Source organism: Lineus longissimus, chromosome 18 (assembly GCF_910592395.1).
Source record: "Lineus longissimus chromosome 18, tnLinLong1.2, whole genome shotgun sequence".
Lineage (NCBI taxonomy): Eukaryota > Metazoa > Nemertea > Pilidiophora > Heteronemertea > Lineidae > Lineus > Lineus longissimus.
This window is the reverse complement of record NC_088325.1, coordinates 1771517-1794770: the sequence shown is the minus strand read 5'-3', so window position 1 is coordinate 1794770 and position 23254 is coordinate 1771517. Positions and strand designations below refer to the sequence as shown.

Here is a 23254-nt window from a genome sequence, read left to right as displayed (position 1 = left end):
GATTGCATGTATCCGAGATGGCGAGGTTGGATCGTTTATAGAAAGCTCGGACTTGTATGTTGATTGCATGTATCCGAGATGGTAATGTTTGGATCGTTTATAGAAGGCTTGGACTTGTATGTTGATTGCAGGCATCCGAGATGGTAAGGTCGGATCGTTTATAGAAGGCTTGGACTTGTATGTTGATTGCATGTATCCGAGATGGCGAGGTTGGATCGTTTATAGAAGGCTTGGACTTGTATGTTGATTGCATGTATCCGAGATGGCGAGGTTGGATCGTTTAGAACCACATTTATTTAGTTATGCATGTATAATAAGAATTATCATGATATTGGTAAAGGGTTATAATACTTAACACACAAGATTAGGTGAGGATTGATAAGGCCTTAACTGAAGGAGATAACGCCAGTGTTAGTGACAAAGGTTGTTTTGAATAACCGGGCCTAGACCTTTTTCCGATTTGTCGCTCAATTACAGTCTGAGTCTGATGACAGTTCCCATTGGTTCCCATTGTCTTTGTTCACGACGATTCCGACAGTCTGTACACTATGCGTTGCCTAAATGATCCAAAGTCCCAGAACATGTATAAGTGTCGTGTAACACAAATAAGGGATACGTCATGGACACAAAGCTTGTGTCGCTTAATCTATAGCCACAGCTAGTTTTCTCTTGTAGTCTTTTTTAACTGCATGTTTAGTGGTATAACTCCATCCCAATTGATTGTCTTTATAGTGATCAGGATCACGCGCCGATACAACATATGTTACTTCTTTGTTCTAGTTATGATACGACCTATTAACGCATTCCTCGTCGCAGCGGCGGTGGTTTTGCTGCTACCCTATCAGAAAACTCTTAAAGGGACGCCTCTGTCGAGGTGTTTGTATGTGCTTGTGACATCACCGACGTACAGGTGGCGCCCGTGTATAACATGATATATTGTATTGTTAACGTAGTCTGTAGGGAAGGTTGTGACCATCGTTTACGTCACGCCGGTTTTCATTGGTACAGGACTCCATCAAGGTCACAACATTCCGCCCTACATTTGTAATCTCTTTCTCACGGATTTAATCCCTTTCTTCTATAAGTACATTTTCCTTGATGAACAGATGACGGGTGAACTAAATACTTATATTATGATTGCAGCAAAAACGTCCTTAACTCTTTTCAAATACGTGATTTTGTGATATCTTTCGTTCATTTTAGCACGGTATAGTCATGTTTGTAGTCGAGATTCCTGACGTAAGCGATGGTCACCACCACTTCGGTCCTATGAGTTGTAAATATTGAATATATCCATAGTCTGCATTATATATATACCCGGGAAGAGTCTAGCAGCCCTAGTGGCGGGGATGTGAACTATAGTTGCCGCAACTTTATGGAGACTAAAGGGTTTCGTTGAATGAGAACTTTCTTCTATTAGATCAGAGTCTTTCAAATATTTGAAAGACTTGAAAGACTCTGATTAGACTAACTTTTGAAAGTGTGGAAATTCAATTGCGACCCTATTTAATTCTGCGGACGAAAAGCAAAAACCTATAGACGAGATTAAATTCTGATCCAGTTTTTAATTTACCGGATCAAATATGTATTTTGCAGATGCCACAATAGTTTTCACAAGATAGAAAGAGTTGATGTTACGAATGTAATAATAATATGGGCTTTTATTCATTATTGTAAAATATGTCACCGTGTTTTTCAAAATTAGCCTTTGAAAGCTTGGCGTTAGCCAAAATGTGACCACTATAAAATGTCAAATTGTGGTCATTTTAGCTCCACCTTCGCGGCTTTGGTAACCAATATCTCCAGTGAAGTATCAATTCCTAAAGTATAAGCTTATATTCATTAGCTTTGTAAATATGCTATATCGGTTTCAGAATAAGATGTTAAAAGCTAGGCATTGCCCAAATTTTGGTGATGACCACTTTTGATCAACCAATTGGGACTTGTATGTTGATTGCATGTATCCGAGATGGCGAGGTTGGATCGTTTATAGAGGGCTTGGACTTGTATGTTGATTGCATGTATCCGAGATGGCGAGGTTGGATCGTATATAGAGGGCTTGGACTTGTATGTTGATTGCATGTATCCGAGATGGCGAGGTTGGATCGTTTATAGAAGGCTTGGACTTGTATGTTGATTGCATGTATCCGAGATGGTAAGGTTGGATCGTTTATAGAAGGCTTGGACTTGTATGTTGATTGCATGTATCCGAGATGGTATGGTTGGATCGTTTATAGAAGGCTTGGACTTGTATGTTGATTGCATGTATCCGAGATGGTAAGGTTGGATCGTTTATAGAAGGCTTGGACTTGTATGTTGATTGCATGTATCCGAGATGGCGAGGTTGGATCGTTTAGAACCACATTTATTTAGTTATGCATGTATAATAAGAATTATCATGATATTGGTAAAGGGTTATAATACTTGACACACAAAATAAGTTGAGGATTGATAAGGCCTTAACTGAAGGAGATAATGCCAGCGTTAGTCAGAGTGACAAAGGTTGTTTTGAATAACCGGGCCAAGGCCTTTTTCCGATTTGTCGCTCAATTACAGTCTGAGTCTGATGACAGTTCCCATTGGTTCCCATTGTCTTTGTTCACGATGATTCAGACAGTCTATACACTATGCGTTGCCTAAATGATCCAAAGTCCCAGAACATGTATAAGTGTCGTGTAACACAAATAAGGGATACGTCATGGACACAAAGCTTGTGTCGCTTGATCTATAGCCACAGCTAGTTTTCTCTTGTAGTCTTTTTTAACTGCATGTTTAGTGGCATAACTTCATCCCAATTGAGTGTCTTTATAGTGATCGGGATCACGAGCCGATTCAACATATATTACTTCTTTGTACTAGTTATAATATCGACCTATTAACGCATTCCTCGTCGCAGCGGCGGTGGTTTTGCTGCTACCCTTTCAAAAAACTCTTAAAGGGACACCTCTGTCGAGGTGTTTGTATGTGCTTGTGACATCACCGACGTACAGGTGGCGCCCGTGTATAACATGATATATTGTATTGTTAACGTAGTCTGTAGGGAAGGTTGTGACCGTCGTTTACGTCACGCCGGTTTTCATTGGTACAGGACTCCATCAAGGTCACAACATTCCGCCCTACATTTGTAATCTCTTTCTCACGGATTTAATCCCTTTCTTCTATAAGTACATTTTCCTTGATGAACAGATGACGGGTGAACTAAATACTTATATTATGATTGCAGCAAAAACGTCCTTAACTCTTTTCAAATACGTGATTTTGTGATATCTTTCGTTCATTTTAGCACGGTATAGTCATAATTGTAGTCGAGATTCCTGACGTAAGCGATGGTCACCACCACTTCGGTCCTATCAGTTGTAGATGTTAAATATATCCATAGTCTGCATTATATATACACCCGGGAAGAGTCTAGCAGCCCTAGTGGTGGGGAGGTGACCTTTAGTTGGCGCAACTTTTGTGGAGACTAAAGGGTTTCGTTGAATGAGAACATTCTTCCAGAGTCTTTCAAATATTTGAAAGACTTGAAAGACTCTGATAAGACTAACTTTTGAAAGTGTGGAAATTCAATTGCGACCCTATTTAATTTTGCGGACGAAAAGCAAAAACCTATAGACGAGATTAAATTTTGATCCAGTCTTTGATTTACCGGATCAAATATGTATTTTGCAAATGCCACAATAGTTTTCACAAGATAGATAGAGTTGATTTTACGAATGTAATAATATGGGCTTTTATTCATTATTGTAAAATATGTCACCGTGTTTTTCAAAATTAGCCTTTGAAAGCCTGGCGTTAGCCAAAATGTGACCACTATAAAATGTCAAGTTGTGGTCATTTTAGCTCCACCTTCGCGGTTTCGGTAACCAATATCTCCAGTGAAGTATCAATTCCTAAAGTATAAGCTTATATTCATTAGCTTTGTAAATATGCTATATCGGTTTCAGAATAAGATTTTAAAAGCTAGGCATTGCCCAAATTTGGTGATGACCATTTTTGATCAACCAATTGGGACTTGTATGTTGATTGCATGTATCCGAGATGGCGAGGTTGGATCGTTTATAGAAGGCTTGGAATGTATGTTGATTGCATGTATCCGAGATGGTAAGGTTGGATCGTTTATAGAAGGCTTGGAATGTATGTTGATTGCATGTGTCCGAGATGGCGAGGTTGGATCGTTTATAGAAGGCTTGGACTTGTATGTTGATTGCATGTATCCGAGATGGTATGGTTGGATCGTTTATAGAAGGCTTGGACTTGTATGTTGATTGCATGTATCCGAGATGGCGAGGTTGGATCGTTTATAGAAGGCTTGGACTTGTATGTTGATTGCATGTATCCAAGATAGCGAGGTTGGATCGTTTATAGAAGGCTTTGACTTGTATGTTGATTGCATGTATCCGAGATGGCGAGGTTGGATCGTTTATAGAAGGCTTTGACTTGTATGTGGATTGCATGTATCCGAGATGGCGAGGTTGGATCGTTTAGGAGGCTTACCACATTTATTTAGTTATGCATGTATAATAAGAATTACAAACAAAACTGTCATGATTTTTGGGCAGCGACATGTATTCATCAAAGACAGGGAGAGTTGCACAGTGAAATAGAGCTTATCATAATGTCAAGTTGTGGTAAATACATGGCTGGGATGAAAGTGGATCCTCAATCTATGGTTGATTCTAAATCTACAGAGTCAGGCTATCACAGAAATATGCTTTTTGAGAATATATGTAAGAAAATAGCAATTGGTAATGTTGTAAATTTTATCATGATATTGGTAAAGGGTTATAATACTTAACACACAAAATTAGGTGAGGATTGATAAGGACTTAACTGAAGGAGATAACGCCAGCGTTAGTGACAAAGGTTGTTTTGAATAACCGGGCCTAGGCCTTTTTCCGATTTGACGCTCAATTACAGTCTGAGTCTAACACAAATACGGGATACGTCATGGACACAAAGCTTGTGTCGCTTGATCTATAGCCACAGCTAGTTTTCTCTTGTAGTCTTTTTTAACTGCATGTTTAGTGGTATGACTTCATCCCAATTGATTGTCTTTATAGTGATCGGGATCACGAGCCGATACAACATATATTACTTCTTTGTTCTAGTTATAATATCGACCTATTAACGCATTCCTCGTCGCAGCGGCGGTGGTTTTGCTGCTACCCTATCAGAAAACTGTTCAAGGGACGCCTCTGTCGAGGTGTTTGTATGTGCTTGTAACATCACCGACGTACAGGTGGCGCCCGTGTACAACATGATATATTGTATTGTTAACGTAGTCTGTAGGGAAGGTTGTGACCGTCGGTTACGTCACGCCGGTTTTCATTGGTACAGGACTCCGTCAAGGCCATAACATTCCGCCCTACATTTGTAATCTCTTTCTCACGGATTTAATCCCTTTCTTCTATAAGTACATTTTCCTTGATGAACAGATGACGGGTGAACTAAATACTTATATTATGATTGCAGCAAAAACGTCCTTAACTCTTTTTCAAATGAGTGATTTTGTAATATATTTCGTTCATTTTAGCACGGTATAGTCATGATTGTAGTCGAGATTCCTGACGTAAGCGACGGTCACCACCACTTCGGTCCTATCAGTTGTAGATGTTAAATATATCCATAGTCTGCATTATATATACACCCGGGAAGAGTCTAGCAGCCCTAGTGGTGGGGAGGTGACCTTTAGTTGGCGCAACTTTTGTGGAGACTAAAGGGTTTCGTTGAATGAGAACATTCTTCTATTAGATCAGAGTCTTTCAAATATTTGAAAGACTTGAAAGACTCTGATTAGACTAACTTTTGAAAGTGTGGAAATTCAATTGCGACCCTATTTAATTCTGCGGACGAAAAGCAAAAACCTATAGACGAGATTAAATTCTGATCCAGTCTTTGATTTACCGGATCAAATATGTATTTTGCAAATGCCACAATAGTTTTCACAAGATAGATAGAGTTGATGTTACGAGTGTAATAATAATATGGGCTTTTATTCATTATTGTAAAACATGCCACCGTGTTATTCAAAATTAGCCTTTGAAAGCTTGGCGTTAGCCAAAATGTGACCACTATAAAATGTCAGGTTGTGGTCATTTTAGCTCCACCTTCGCGGTTTTGGTAACCAATATCTCCAGTGAAGTATCAATTCCTAAAGTATAAGCTTATATTCATTAGCTTTGTAAATATGCTATATCGGTTTCAGAATAAGATGTTAAAAGCTAGGCACTGCCCAAATTTTGGTGATGACCACTTTTGATCAACCAATTGGGACTTGTATGTTGATTGCATGTATCCGAGATGGCGAGGTTGGATCGTTTATAGAAGGCTTGGACTTGTATGTTGATTGCATGTATCCGAGATGGTGAGGTTGCATCGTTTATAGAAGGTTTGGACTTGTATGTTGATTGCATGTATCCGAGATGGCGAGGCTGGATCGTTTATAGAAGGCTTGGACTTGTATGTTGATTGCATGTATCCGAGATAGCGAGGTTGGATCGTTTATAGAAGGCTTGGACTTGTATGTTGATTGCATGTATCCGAGATGGCGAGGTTGGATCGTTTATAGAAGGCTTGGACTTGTATGTTGATTGCATGTATCCGAGATGGCGAGGTTGGATCGTTTATAGAAGGCTTGGACTTGTATGTTGATTGCATGTATCCGAGATGGCGAGGTTGGATCGTTTATAGAAGGCTTGGACTTGTATGTTGATTGCATGTATCCGAGATGGCGAGGTTGGATCGTTTATAGAAGGTTTGGACTTGTATGTTGATTGCATGTATCTGAGATGGTATGGTTGGATCGTTTATAGAAGGTTTGGACTTGTATGTTGATTGCATGTATCCGAGATGGCGAGGTTGGATCGTTTATAGAAGGCTTGGACTTGTATGTTGATTGCATGTATCCGAGATGGCGAGGTTGGATCGTTTATAGAAGGTTTGGACTTGTATGTTGATTGCATGTATCTGAGATGGTATGGTTGGATCGTTTATAGAAGGTTTGGACTTGTATGTTGATTGCATGTATCCGAGATGGTAAGGTTGGATCGTTTATAGAAGGTTTGGACTTGTATGTTGATTGCATGTATCTGAGATGGTATGGTTGGATCGTTTATAGAAGGTTTGGACTTGTATGTTGATTGCATGTATCCGAGATGGTAAGGTTGGATCGTTTATAGAAGGTTTGGACTTGTATGTTGATTGCATGCATCCGAGATGGTGAGGTTGGATCGTTTAGAAGGCTTACCACATTTATTTAGTTATGCATGTATAATAAGAATTACTAACAAAACTGTCATGATTTTTGGGCAGCGACGACAGGGAGAGTTGCACAGTGAAATAGAGCTTATCATAATGTCAAGTTGTGGTAAATACATGGCTGGGATGAAAGTGGATCCTCAATCAATGGTTGATTCTAAATCTACAGAGTCAGGCTATCATAGAAATATGCTTTTTGAGAATATATGTACGAAAAAAGCAATTGGTATTGGAATGTTGTAAATTTTATCATGATATTGGTGATCGGGATCACGAGCCGATACAACATATATTACTTCTTTGTTCTAGTTATAATATCGACCTATTAACGCATTCCTCGTCGCGGCGGCGGTGGTTTTGCTGCTACCCTATCAGAAAACTGTTAAATGGACACCTATGTCGAAGTGTTTTTATGTTCATTGTGACAAATCCGACGTACAGAGCGCTTGTGTAATACATGATGTATTGTATAATATAGGGAAGGTTGTGACCGTCGTTTACGTCACGCCGGTTTTCATTGGTACAGGACTCCGTCAAGGCCACAACATTCCGCCGTACATTTGTAATGTCTTTCTCATGGATTTAATCCCTTTCTTCTTAAAGAACATTTTCCTTGATGAACTAATGATAGGTAAACTACTTATGTTATGAATGCAGGAAAAAATTCCTTAAATCTTTTCAAATGAGTGACTTTGTAATATATTTCATTCATTTTAGCACGGTATAGTCATGTTTGTAGTCGAGATTCCTGACTTAATCGACGGTCACCACCATTCCGATCCTGTAAGGTATTTAATGTATCCATAGTTTGCATTACACCCGGGAAGAATCTACCAATGTCTTTGATATAGGAATGAAAATGACTCATTGCCATGCCATGGGTCTACATGTATGATGATGGTGGATGATGATTTGTCATTGAAATTATGATTGCATGGTGCATATGCATTTTTTTAATGTGATAATTACTTAATGGGGTTATTACAAATGAAGATGAAACCGTACTCAAAACAATGTACCCTCTGAATTAATGAGTTATGTAGGCCCTTTGAATGTCAGGAAACAGATTAACTCGGTAGTTAATCAGCTTCGTCAGAGATTTATTTTGTGACCGAATTGGACAGGATTTTTTTCATGGCGATTATGATGAGATCTCTGCCAGTGCTATCTCTTTCATTTCCTCAATTCGTAGATAAATCATTTTGTAAACACAACAGAAGTTTTTCGAATATCACAACCGTGCCCATTCCTGGCCTCATGACGGTAAAAGGCGATACCTCTAACTTCTGATGAACGCTCTTGGGCATTTCTAGCCTATTGGCCTTTAATGAGGATGCGCCAGTTCCTAATGTATTCAAGCAATTGACAGTTATATCAGACCTTCCATATATTGAAAGACTCTTTTTATGCGTGTAGTTGGAAAAGCTAATGCTGGTATTCCATAACTCTTGTATATTCATTCCCACATAGAGTTATAATTGTTTGCCTCGATGTCTATATTGTGCAGGGGTGCTGATAGTCCAGCAGGTGGTGAAGCTTTACCGGTTGCTGTGTGAACCGCCTCGCTGTCTATGTGCAGGGGTGCTGATAGTCCAGCTTGTGGTGAAGCTTTACCGGTTGCTGTGACAGTGTTGATGTGAACCGCCTCGCTGTCTATGTGCAGGGGTGCTGATAGTCCAGCTGGTGGTGAAGCTTTACCGGTTGCTGTGACAGTGTTGATGTGAACCGCCTCGCTGTCTATGTGCAGGGGTGCTGACAGTCCAGCAGGTGGTGAAGCTTTACCGGTTGCTGTGACAGTGTTGATGTGAACCGCCTCGCTGTCTATGTGCAGGGGTGCTGATAGTCCAGCAGGTGGTGAAGATTTACGGGTGTTGTGACAGTGTTGATGTGAACCGCCTCGCTGTTTTTGTGCAGGGGTGCTGACAGTCCAGGAGGTGGTGAAGATTTATGGGTGTTGTGACAGTGTTGATGTGAACCTCCAGAATATCTTTCGAGGTGTCTGTCAAAGGCCATAGTTTGAAACTTGCCTGAAGTCAGCTGAACACCAGAGTGGAAGCGGTTTTAACACTGGTAACTCTAGTGTGCATCGTTCGAAAATGCAACCTTTCGGGATAATTCCCCTAAATTCGTCACTGGATAAGTCATTGATTAAAACTACAATGCTTAGTTTCGTCATCCACCTCAATCGTTGGTACGTCGGTCACCTATAACTTTTTGATTTGTGTCACTTAATCGGGCGATGTCACATAATCAGTTGATTTTTGTCACTTATTCAGTATGGTGACCTAATCGGGCCGGCGATGTCACCTTTTGTCATGTTTGCTTGTAACACGACCATCCCGATCAAAATACGGCCGAGAGCTGCACATGACAAGCCGATGGCGCTCAAGAGATGGCTCCAAGTCGCTTGAGTGACGATATTGCTCACGGTCAAGAGTCGCCATGTGCTCATCTAGACCCAGTAGCGACAGTCATCAACGGAAAGTTCATGGACTTAACATTTTCAGACCGATATCAGTATACGGTATAACTGATCATGAGTTGAGAGTACAATGTATATCATGCTTCTTTGTTCTTGCTAATTATATCATATTTTATATTCGCCTGTCAAACTTCTGTTTGCTATTTTTTTGTCACGGAAAATCTGTTGTTTGAGTAAGAGACCATATACACATCTGATAGTTTGCTATGTCAACGATCGGAAGGAAAACCAGACCAGTAGGTCAGATCAAACTGGAAGAGACCAACATGACGTCATCTGGTCACAAAACTTGATGCCTTACCATCACATGATCCAGAGTCATCGCCTACTTGATGCCGAGAGTAGTTATCGCGTTCAAATGGAGTTACTTTAGATATTAATGTAAACTAATCTCTCCATGGTCGAATTTCCTACCCCACTATACAACGCTGATCGCGATGAAACTTCTACAACTTTCGATACTTTCACTACTCTTGATCAGAGGTAAGTCATTTTTGCGTAGTTTACATTTTTTATTATCGCGGTGATTGCTGTTCACTGCTGCAATATATGTTACTAGCATTGTACCCGTGGCGCAGGCAGGTTCAAATGGGCTATACCTTGAATTATTATTATCATTAATTTTTTATTATTATAAAACATTTGCAATGAAAATCTAATGCAATATCGAAGGAGCCATATCGAAGAGACAAATTAAACCAACCATTTGTCCACAGACTCGGACCTAGCTGTGGCGTGCTGTATGCGTGTATATAAAAGTATATCAGTTGGTCCGATAGAGATGATGAGGCAATGCCTCGTTCCTTAGTCAGCAATATGCGCCTTACGGAGAAGAAGGATTACCCAGATAGGCCTTCACATGTCGGCCTCCAAATGGCTCGAACCATTTGCACTATCACTTCTATAACTTTAAAATGCATGCTCCTCCTACATGTAGCCAGGTCTCGGGCAAGGCACTTACTCGACAGGCAAGCTAGAAGTTCAGCACTGTGAGCAGCTCCTTGATAAGGCCATTTCAGGTTCAGCGCGCCTCTTCAGATCAAGTATTGAAAGCTGTCGTGAGCACATAAACAGACCATAGTAACCTTCATTTGAAAATCCCTTCATAATCAAGGGCTAGCTCTGGCTAACACTGCACCCATAAACAATAGACCACCAATTTGACCCCAGCTCCCTACTGCGGGAAAACCCAAGTCCAGCAACCGAAAGCACCAAAAATACATTTTTGTTTATATTTGAACTACACACATACGTTTGTTTACAATTTCTTTCCCCGCGAAATCTCGAACATCAGGTGACCTGCAATCGTGGATTGAAAATAACATTAACCTTAGTTCAGCAGGTCCACAGGTACAGGCTGTTCCAATCATCCCCCTACAGTCAACTGTTCAGCAGGTAATGTTAGCCACCCCACAGGGAGTGCAGGTAATTGATTAAGCCCCTGCATAACTAAACAGCAATGACTTGGCTTCTGTGAGTGGTAAGGAGAATTGACAGTGTCCGATTAAAAATCCCTCATCACTGCTCCGCTGGCACTCCAAATGGCACTTTATCGAACCGCCTTATAGTATTATGATATAGATTAGTAAAACAGAGTTGGCTACTTATTCCTGATTGTCACGGCTATGGTACTATAAGGATGGGCAAGGTAATAAAAACCTTGGGTAAAGCTAATCAAGTCGGTTACCCTTTGGCAGCCAAGTGAAGTCACTAATTTAATACAATCGAATCGATAGCTAATGCTTATAGCCATAAGCATAACTGTCCCAACCTAAAAATTAAACCAACAAAACTGGAATCGGCGGCGAACTTCAGATTAAAAAATACATTTTTCGAAAATCAAAAAAGGAAACAACTATGAGAGATATATTTCACATGTTGGTAGGGTATTTGGCAATGAAAGCCAAAATATTTAGAGCGCTGCAAAGTCACTCAAAACATTTGCTTCGTATCACAATTTTTTCATTCGAATAATCCTCTATTCCCACTATTGATCCACCTTGTTAACATTGTTACAATGTTATTTCGTAATGTGTTGGTCTGTGTACATTGACAAAAGATCGTGTCTTCATTTTCTAATCTTAGGTACTCCTGAGGTAAAGATAACGACTACCATCAGCAATTCAAGTCCACGCATCGGAGAAACGATAACGCTGAGTTGTAACATTGCGGGTGGAACCGCCAGCAATATATGGTGGTCGAGTTTGTTCTTATTTTTCGGAAGGGTTACCAACGATTGCTTAGTTACTTCAAAGCGGTACAAATCAAGAGTAACAAACATTCAATGTGATAAGAATAATTATAATTTTCAATTAAGTAATGTTAAACCTTTGGACGGCGGGGTTTGGTGGTGTGAGGCTAACATACATTGGGATGCAAGCTACCTGTCTGTTTCAGGTAAGTTTAAAAACGCTTAAATCAATACAGAACACAAATTCATCCTTGATAGTGAAACGACGGAACGATAACGGGAAGTTGTCATGGCCGCAACCAGGTTGAGATGATTTTTTAGGTGAGATGCTGGAGTGATGGCCATGAACCATGTTTGATGTTTTCGATATGCAGCACTGATAATCGCCCTTCTAAGAGAAGACAGTGTCAATATCTCGGAATTTGGAATGCTCCTTATTATGCGATTACTGACGTCAAACCAGGAGGACCACATCAGTTGAGTGCTGGTCAGACGTGTGTAGGACATAATACAAAAACGTACAGCCAAAATCACCAGAGCGCTGCGAAGCCACTCGAAACATCGCCTTCGTATCATCATTTTTTCGATGGATTAATCCTCTATTCCACTTAAAAGTTCCTCCTTGTAAACATATTGTTTCAAAGCTACTTTGTACTGTGTTGGCCAGTGTGTATACTTCGACAAAAGATCGTGTTGCTTTTCTAGTTTCAGTTAATCCTGCGGTAACGAATACCATCAGCAATTTACGACCACGCCTCGGAGAAACGATAACGCTGAGTTGTAACATTGCGAATGGAACCGCCAGCGATGTCAAGTGGTGGCACTTGTTGGGCTTGGACTTGGACATGGATGAAGAAATTGTTACCGACAATTGCTTTGTTGTTTCAAACTCTAAAAAATCAAGATTAACAAACATTCAATGTGATACGAATAATTATAATTTTCAATTAAGTAATGTTCAACTTTCGGACAGGGGGTATTGGTTGTGTGAGGCTGATGGACAAGAGGCCTCAAGCAAGCTGAGTTTGGATGTTTCAGGTAAGTTTGAATAATACATGTCCAATCAATGCAGAACACAATTCTTCCTTAAAGGAGATAGTGAAACGACGGAACGATATATAATATATAATAGGGAAGTTGTAACGAAAGGCCGCAACCAGGTTGAGATTATATGTTTGGTAAGATGCTGGATGCTTTTCAAATCTTTTTATGATATGTATTAATACCTTTTACGTAACGTTTTTAAGTAATGTATCTAGGCCTATTTATTTTCATCTCTGTGAGGCGCCGCGATATATACATGAGCGGCGCCATACAAATATCGTTTTATTATTATATTATTATTATATGGAGCGATGGCCACTAACCAGTTTGATGTTTTCGGTATGTTAAAAAAGTCAATGCAGCACTGAAAATCGCTCTTATAAGAGAAGAGTGTCGATATCTCGGAATTTGGATTGTTCCTTATTAAGCCGAGCAATTTGTAACGTCAAACCAGGAGGACCACATCTGTCGAGAAATCGCGTGATGAGTAATCTTTACTTTCCTGCCTGCCCCAAGATCTTCCACTTCACCGGACCGTAACAATCACCATTTGTCTGGTGCCATGAAATTCTACATTCAATGGAAGTGTGTCCGAAGACAATACAGAGGCTACATGCACCTACATGTATGTCCAAACAGACGACTGACTTTCAGGGGATTTAGTGATAATCTCTGACAGGGCCTCTATAGCAACTAAACTCCATATCCCAATTCCTCCTCCTGAATTCCCCGCTTCTTCTGCCCTAAGAAGGTTTCACTTGGCAAACTATTTTGAAGAGGCCACATTTAGGATCATTTTCTTTCACTTGCATTCTACCGCGAGGGAGCATGGCATGCAGTACGAGCTGGTACAAGAGCTTAATAACAATCATACGCTGTTTCATATGACTCAGTGGTGTTTTTTTTACTTTATCGTATGAACATTGACCAAAAGTTGTTTGTAAAGCCACACTCGCGGGGATTTCCAATGTTTTTTCAATCGATCTGTTCACCTTTTTTTGATACCCGTAAAAATCATAACACATCCTAGTCTAATACCATTAGGAACCAACGTCAGTGGCGCTAAAGCTGCCAATGCCGTGGGCCTAATTCTAAACGATCTTATTTGTGTTATTCGCAACAGGAATATATTCATACGTTTTAAATGTTCTATACGATGCGAAAGAAATGCTAACTGTTAGTTTGTCCTATAAGTTTTCTGTTTCATTCATAAATTACACGAATTTGATTCTTGTTATGCACGTGCTGCTTATTTCAATAAAAAATTTCATGATAAAAAATCGACGACTAACTCTGTAATATACGTTGTCCCTTACGAATTAGCTCCCGATTGGTTGCCAGTGTGTAGCCACTATGAGCCAATCGTGAGGCAGACTTACAAATGTAATGCATGAGTCTGCACGTGACAGACTAAACACATCTCAGACACTCAGTTAAGAGAGTAGCTTCACGCCAAGTATGGAACCTCACTTAAATATCAACAGAAAAGAACAGACAAGAACATAATTGGATTGTGACAGATTACCATGGATGAGATAGCTCCCCGCTATAGCCTCAGTCTCATGAATGTTCGCCTTTTCAGGTTCAATATTTGCAATACATTCTGTGGCGGGTGGTTCTCCCACTGAGGTTGGCATCTCGCGATTTCGCATTCTGCATCTCGCGGTTTATAATAAGCCTTGCCAGTGGGAAGAAACAGGGGTGCGCCTGTTGGTACAGCTTCAAAGAAGCCACCATCCAAGTTTTAACTTCGAGGGGGATCTTGTAGATTTACAGGGGGGTCGTTGAGTTTAAAGTTTCATATGGCACGACTTGTTGAAAAAGAATCGGGTTATACAAAATACAATGTAATCTGTCTTGAATTCTAGATGCTCCAGATACTTCGCAAATGAAAACCAACTACACAGGAAAAAGTGTTCATCCATTGATCTATGATGGCGATTGATTATCAAGGTTCCATCCATAGGCCCAACCATGGATAGATGATGGAGAATCCCCATCATATATCCACTGTTAGACTTGGTGACTGGACTGCTACTCCGATGGGTTTATACTTTACTGCATATGGTCATTTTTAAGGGAACAAACGGTAGTGGGCCTATGATGGAATTCCCAACATCAGGTAGTCCATGGGCCATCAGTGCATCCACCCATGGGCCCATCAATGATCCATGCATGGGCAATTTTGCCTGTGTACCTCTCGATCATGAGCCGGCATATTTTCAACTACAAATATCTCCCTGAAAATATGAGACTATACATGTAGTAATTACCACTGGTCAGTTTCATAAACACTTTTCCAATTCTTTGAAGTGCCATCTTCGCCAAACAGTATTTTACCATGCAAACTTCGAATACCTAATTATTTGGCCAAAATGGGTTGGATTTCTATTTAAAACCAACTCTCTAGAGCTTTGTTTTAGAATGCTACACCAATCTCTTAGGTTTTGTCTTAGATTAATCAGTAACACCTTCTGTTTTCAGTTCTGCCTGATGTTGAAGTCAAAATCAGTAAGACAACTGTGAATGAACATGAATCCGTGCGGTTAGAATGTGCTACCAGCGGAGGCTACCCGGAGCGCATCGAGTGGTACCAGTGGCTTTGGATGAAGAGCGGCTCCACTGTGGAACAGGTTATCCAAGACGCCGACACCACGCAGAATGGGAAACTTCTCGAGTTCGTGGGCATACCATACGATAGGAGTGGGACGTACTCTTGTAAGGCTTGGAATCTTGTTGGGATGGGACAGGCATCGGCAGTCCTGACTGTGCATTGTAAGTTTGGTTCTGCATTCTTTGTAATATATCTGCTGAGATATTTGACTAAATCATTTATCCAAACTGAAAATCCTCATGAAATTCCTTTCCATGTATTTGTGATCATTTTATATACCGTTACAGCTATTTATTAGCTAATCTGTCTGACAACAAATCACTTAAAATTATTGCTTTGTAAAGGAGGTGGAAACATAGTGTAATGTCTGTGAAGGGTTTACAGAGAAGGAGCAGAAGGAATTCACAAAGGTCCCGGCGAAGGACTGAAAATAACTTAAAAGTTTTCATCAGTTGACAAAATCTTTCCCTGATGCAGTGCACACTGCATTATGCATTTGCCACTGAACACTTCCTTTTCACCCACAGTTTCTCCTAGAATAGACCCAGAGGCCAACATGACGTATGACGTGGTGGGTGAGATAGGCAAGGAGGCATCGTTTGAACTGTTCATCATCGCCAACCCGACTCCGGCAACAACTGGTTACACCTGGTCCAAAGATGACAACATCCTTTCGAACTCATCGTCCGAATATGAAATCATATCCGGCCCGACGTCGAGCAAGTTGGCCATCGAACACGTCAAATCCTCTAATTATGGGAACTATTCGTGTTCTGTGAAAACGAGCGGATTTCAAGCGAAGGTTTTCAAATTTAAGCTTTTCAAACCAGGTAAGTTGTATCATCTGTTGTTAGTGGTTTCCCAACGGAGATGGGTGTATTTCAATGGCCACCTTAATAGTCAATTCTGAAGCCCTTGGTAGGAATGGGGTTCCAGAAGAATCTCACAGTGTGGCTACGTGTATCGAATAGTGAGAGAGAAGGAGTTCGAGGTCAATCTGCCCTGTGCTAGATAACTTTATTTGAACTGAACTAAAACATGACCGATACAAAACTATCACAATACATTACGATGTAAGAAAGGTAATGATAGGTCAAGCTATTGTACAAATAGGCGTGACTAGAGCATCCGGCTCGGGGGCGGAGTAGCCGTAAAAATCATAACACATCCTAGCCTAATACCATTAGGCACCAACGTCAATGGCGCTAAAGCGGCCAATGCCGTGGGCCTAATTCTAAACGATTTAATTTGTGTGTTATTCGCAACAGGATTCTGTCGTGGCACAATCGTCGCCTCGGAATATACTCATACGTTTTAAATGTTCTATACGACGCGAAAGAAATGCTAAGTGTTCGTTTGTCCTATAAGTTTTCTGTTTCATTCATAAATTACACGAATTTGATCCTTGTTATGCGCGTGCTGCTTATTTCAATAAAAAATTTCACGATAAAACATCGACGACCATTATCTGTAACATACGTTGTCCCTTACGAATTAGCTCCCGATTGGTTGCCAGTGTGTAGCCACTATGAGGCAATCGTGAGGCAGACTCACAAATGTAATGCATGAGTCTGCACGTGACAGACTAAACACATCTCAGGCACTCAATTAAGAGAGTAGCTTCACGCCAAGTATGGAATCTCACTTAAATATCAACAGAAAAGAATCGACGAGAACATAATTGGTTTGTGACAGATTACCATGGATGAGATAGCTACCCGCTAGAGCCTCGGTCTCATGAATGTTCGCCTTTTCAGGTTCAATATTTGCAACACATTCTGTGGCGGGTGGTTCTCTCACCGAGGTTGGCATCTCGCGATTTCGCATTCCGCATCTCGCGGTTTATAATAAGCCTCGTCAGTGGGAAGAAACAAGGTTGCGCCGGTTGGTACAGCTTCAAAGAAGCCAACATCCATGTTTTAATTTCGAGGGGGATCTTGTAGATTAACAGGGGGGTCGTTGAGTTTAAAGTTTCATATGGCACGACTTGTTGAAAAAGAATCGGGTCATACAAAATACAATGTAATCTGTCTTGAATTCTAGATGCACCAGATACTTCGCAAATGAAAACCAACTATACAGGAAAAATTGTTCATCCATTGATCTATGATGGCGATTGATTATCTAGGTTCCATCCGTAGGCCCAACCATGGATAGTTGACGGAGAATCCCCATCATATATCCACTGTTAGACTTGGTGACTGGACTGCTACTCCGATCGGTTTATACTTTACTGCATATGGCCATTTTTAGGGGAACCAACGGCAGTGGGCCTATGATGGAATTTCCAACAATAGGTAGTCCATGGGCCATCAGTGCATCCACCCATGGGCCCATCAATGATCCATGCATGGACAATTTTGCCTGCGTACCTCTCGATCATGAGCCGGCATATTTTTCAACTACAAATACATGTATCTCCCTCAAAATATCAGACTATACATTTAGTAATTACCACTGGTCAGTTTCATAAACACTTTTCAAATTATTTGAAGTGCTATCTTCGCAAAACAGCCTTCAACCTTCATGCAAACTTCGAATACCTAATTATTTGGCCAAAATGAGTTGGATTTCTATTTAAAGCCAACTCTCTAGAGCTTTGCTTTAACATGCTGCACCAATCTCTTAGGTTTTCCTGCGATTAATAAGTAACACCTTCTGTTTTCAGTTCCGCCCAACGTTCAAGTCAAAATCAGTAAGACAACTGTGAATGAACATGAATCCGTGCGGTTTGAATGTGCTACCAGCGGAGGCTACCCGGAGAGCATAGAGCGGTACCAGTGGCTCTGGAAGAAGAGCGGCTCCACTACGGAACAGGTTATCCAAGACTCCGAGACCAGCACGCAGAATGGGAAGCTTTTCGAGTTCGTGCGCATACCATACGACAAGAGTGGGACGTACTCGTGTAAGGCTTGGAATCTTGGTGGGATGGGACAGGCATCGGCAGTCCTGACTGTGCATTGTAAGTTTGGTTCTGCATTCTTGGTAATATATCCGCTGATATATTTAACTGAATCTTCTAATCAAACTGAAAATCCTCATGAAATTCCTTTCCATATATTTGTGATCATTTTATATACCGTTGCAACTATTCATTAGCTAATCTGTCTGACAACAAATCACTTAAAATTATTGCTTTGTAATTAAAGAGGTGGAAACATATTATAACGTCTGTGAAGGGTTTACAGAGAAGGAGCAGAAAGAATTCACAAAGGTCCTGGCGAAGGACTGGAAAGAACTTAACAGTTTTTATCAGTTTACAAAATCTTTCCCTGATGCAGTGCACACTGCATTATGCATTGGCCACTGAACACTTCCTTTTCACCCACAGTTTCTCCTAGAACAGACACAGAGGCCAACACGACGTATGACGTGGTGGGTGAGATAGGCAAGGAGGCATCGTTTGAACTGTTCATCATCGCCAACCCGACTCCGGCAACAACTGGTTACGTCTGGTCCAAAGATGACAACATCCTTTCGAACTCATCGTCCGAATATAAAATCATTTCCGGCCCGACGTCGAGCAAGTTGGCCATCGAACACGTCAAGTCCTCCCATTATGGGAACTATACGTGTTCTGTGAAAACGAGCAGATTTCAAGCGAAGGTTTTCAAATTTAAGCTTTTCAAACCAGGTAAGTTGTATCATCTGTTGTTAGTGGTTTCCCAACGGAGATTGGTGTATTTCAATGGCCACCTTAATAGTCAATTCTGAAGCCCTTGGTAGGAATGGGGTTCCAGAAGAATCCAATAGTGTGACTACGTGCATCGAATAGTGAGAGAGAAGGAGTTCGAGGCCAATCTGCTCTGTGCTAGATAACTTTATTTGAACTACACTAAAACATGACAGATACAAAACTATCACAATACATTACGATGTAAGAAAGGTAATAATTGATCAAGCTATCGTACAGATAGGCGTGACGCGAGCGTCCGGTTTGGGGGCGGAGCAGCGTAGACGCGCTTGCAGAGTCCGAATGGTTCCCACAGTAGGTATAAAATTCAGCCGAATTCTTTTAATTTTGAAGCCAACACATTTACGTCAAATTACCCCCTAAAACCAATTACACGAGATTATTTAATATGTTTCGAGATATTGGAATCTGAGAGGTTGTAGGAACTCTGAAGGATTTATTTAAGGACCCAGAAGAGGTTAATGGCAATTAAAAAATCAGAAGACGAAGGTCTACAGTAATAGTGTATCTCGTAAAAAACCGGATAGCAAAACTCCTTGATTCCATCGATAATTTCGAGTGAAGTGCGTATCAAACACCTAAATATCAATCACAACCGTTCATTACCTACTCGAATGAAACAGAAGCAATTATACAACCAAGCACCTCCAGCTCGGTATTGATTCCTTAAATCCGACACAGTCATGGTCGTTGCCCTGTTAACCGTTTGGGTGCCAAATGACATTTTAGGGTAAACCCCCCCCCCCCCCAAGGTCTTCGGACATGTTAGAAGGTCAATACAACGCATCATGTACCATTCACCTGTGGTTGTGTTTTAAGGCTGTATATGTGTCTATGCTGTCAGAAAGTGACACCAATCATAGGAAATCTTGACGTCAATTCCAAACTGATGTACATGTAGTTCATGATTCCAACACTGAGACGTTGAAAGACCAAATCTGCACATTCATCTCATAACTATATATCACAACTGTTGCTTCATTTTAGGTCCACCTTCTGCACCCAGCAAACTCGAAGTTGTCAATTCAACTGCCGTAGCAGCGACGCTCACATGGATCTCAGAAATCAATGGCGGGTTGGAGCAGAGATTTTACGTCCAATACAAGAAGTTTGCCGACAACTGGAATGTTGCCCCCGAGGTTCCCGAAGGAGGAATAACTGATCCAGGTCTCAAGAAAGCCGTGTATCATAAGATTATGGGTCTTGAGTCGAATGTCTGGTATATGTTTCGAGTGCGCAGCAGGAACTCCCACACGGGGACTCACACGAGTAACTTTAGCAACGTGGCTTCCGGGGAAACACCAGGTTTGTGGATCTCTTTTAGAGACTTTTATAGACATTCGATCTCTTCAGTTGTTTAGTTCACACCTGAGCTGCGTTATTTACCTCTTGAGGAATACCTCTGATGCACGTCATGGGTTTCTATGAATCGTTACTCTCAGCAGTGCGGTCGGTCTTTGAATAGGACAAGAAGCTGAGATGCGTCCAACCGCCTTGGCGTCTAATGAGATAGGGGTATGGTTGATTTCGATTTCGCAACTTCGCCAAGTTACGTGCCGTCAACGGCTTACCACACAAGTAGGCAATTTCATTTCTCCGTTAGACCTGCCCATATCCTCATCATGTGCATGGCCATTGTTTAAACCATTTCTTCAAACATGTTTGTATTTTTACTTTGCAGAGAAACCCAAAACGTCCCTTAAAGGTGTGAATCGGATAGGTAAAATAGTAACCGCGGGCTGGGAACGAGTGACTGGAAAATATACAGGGCTGAAGATCAAATACTGCCAGACCGGCACAGACGACTGCATGACTCACACCGTGCCTAAACAAGAGAATACCTATGTAACATTTGTTGTTGATCCCGATAAATCATATTATTATTATATGGTTGTCGAAGATGGTGGTGATGTTGTATACAGGAGCAGGGTCTTCAATGACGAGGTTGATGACAAGACAAGCATAAGTGAGTCAGGTTGACTTCAGCCGAATATGGACAAATAAAAGCTCGACGGATCGAACATAGAAACGTCGATTCTAATTTCAACATGTCCTGATAATCTATTCATTCATATACATACTGCATGCTGTCTGGCAAAAAAGGTTGAGTCTGATGAAGATAACCTCCAAAGTTGTTTTCTTTACAGCAGCTGTAGGCGGTCTTGTTGGAGCCGGCATTGTAACGATACCAGTCGTCATTCTGGCTATTATTTTATGGTAAGCTACTTCGGATACAGGTCTGTTGGTAAAACGGCGACAGATTTCGGTGAAGTTGAAGGGGGGAGGGGGGCATATAGCTGTCGACACTGGTTTCTTGATCGCACTATAATTAGGATTTACAGTTAATATCCCAGAAGCTATTAACACATGAAGCTAGCTGATGAAGTATTCGATAAATAATCTTTCAGATTTTTATCAAACATTGACGGTTCATGGGGAATGAATCATTGAGGAAAGTTATTTGACATACATGTACCAATCTGAAATTAACCTGCCATGCACTAGAAGTGATGTTTTGATCTTGATCGCTATTCGCGTAGAGTGACGAGAATCCCAAATTCCAGATCTTAGCCTCTCTAATAAAACTGTATTTACTTCTGTAGGAAACGTGGTCTGCTGCGATGGAGGAAGAGGCAGTGTCATCGACCGGCAAATGACAACGCTGATTACGATGATACCAGGGTTGAATTCACAACAGACGGAAAACCTCAGGTACACATTTACGCCAAAATTGAAACAGATCACGTAAATGATGTGTTTGACCGTGAACGCTGGCATGGACAAAAACCCCCACAGCCATTGCCTACGGGGCACCGAGTTCCGGTTCACGGAGCCCATAGGAATGAGCCTGCGGAGTCCGACGATGACGTAGACGTTGACGTGGGTGCATACGATAACGCGACATGGCAGCAGGGTGTTCCAGGTCTACGCCCAGTTCCTGCACCTCAGCAAAATCAAACGGAGTGTGGCTCCTCAGACGATGAGTCTGGGGAGTATATCTTAAGCGATCCAATAAGCGACCAGGAGGGACAGGAGCCTGAAGGTACATACAATGACCTACCAATCCTCGTAACAGACGCACAGAAAGAGCTAAGAATTCACAAGGACGCGCAGCCTGACCAAAGTACAGCAGAGAGCAGTTCAAGACAAGCTAATGGCTCCTCAGACGATGAGTCTGGGGAGTATATCTTAAGCGATCCAATAAGCGACCAGGAGGGACAGGAGCCTGAAGGTACATACAATGACCTACCAATCCTCGTAACAGACGCACAGAAAGAGCTAAGAATTCACAAGGACGCGCAGCCTGACCAAAGTACAGCAGAGAGCAGTTCAAGACAAGCTAATGGCTCCTCAGACGATGAGTCTGGGGAGTATATCTCAAGCGATCCAATAAGCGACCAGGAGGGACAGGAGCCTGAAGGTACATACAATGACCTACCAATCTTCGTAACAGACGCACAGAAAGAGCTAAGAATTCACAAGGACGCGCAGCCTGATCAAAGTACAGCAGAGAGCAGTTCAAGACAAGCTAATGGGTCCAATGGGCAGACTCCAAGTCGCTCGAATGGCGCCCAAGAGTTGGTTACAAGTCGTTCGAACGACAATATGGCAAACGAGCAAGGGTCACCATACGCGCATTTAGATCCAGTAGCGCCAGTAACGCATGGAGGGTACTTGGACTTCAGACAACTTAGTTCGGAATAATAGGTATCAACATCCCAATAGGTGGCGCTGATTATAACTTGTGTGTGCGTCAAACAGACAACATTCTCGTCTCTGCCACACCAACGAAATACCCTAGTGACAGTCAGAGTCACGTCGCGGCTGCCGTGGCTGGTACCCTATTAAGACCGATCAGAAAATTTTTAAAGGGACACCTCTGTCGAGGTGTTTGTATGTGCTTGTGACATCACCGACGTACAGGTGGCGCCCGTGTATAACTTGATATATTGTATTGTCAACGTAGTCTGT

The 23254-nt window shown here is 41.4% G+C and overlaps 1 protein-coding gene across 1 annotated transcript; it reads left to right on the top strand.

Annotated features, from left to right (window-relative positions):
* The first annotated feature begins 17697 nt into the window (after nucleotides 1-17697).
* LOC135502586 (uncharacterized) lies at nucleotides 17698-22987 on the top strand. The gene is made up of 7 exons (XM_064795534.1): nucleotides 17698-17725; nucleotides 18257-18550; nucleotides 18920-19222; nucleotides 20270-20587; nucleotides 20964-21248; nucleotides 21430-21499; nucleotides 21886-22987. Exons 1-7 carry the CDS (start codon nucleotides 17698-17700, stop codon nucleotides 22985-22987), a joined length of 2400 nt encoding a protein of 799 aa, XP_064651604.1.
* Nucleotides 22988-23254: the final 267 nt, after the last annotated feature.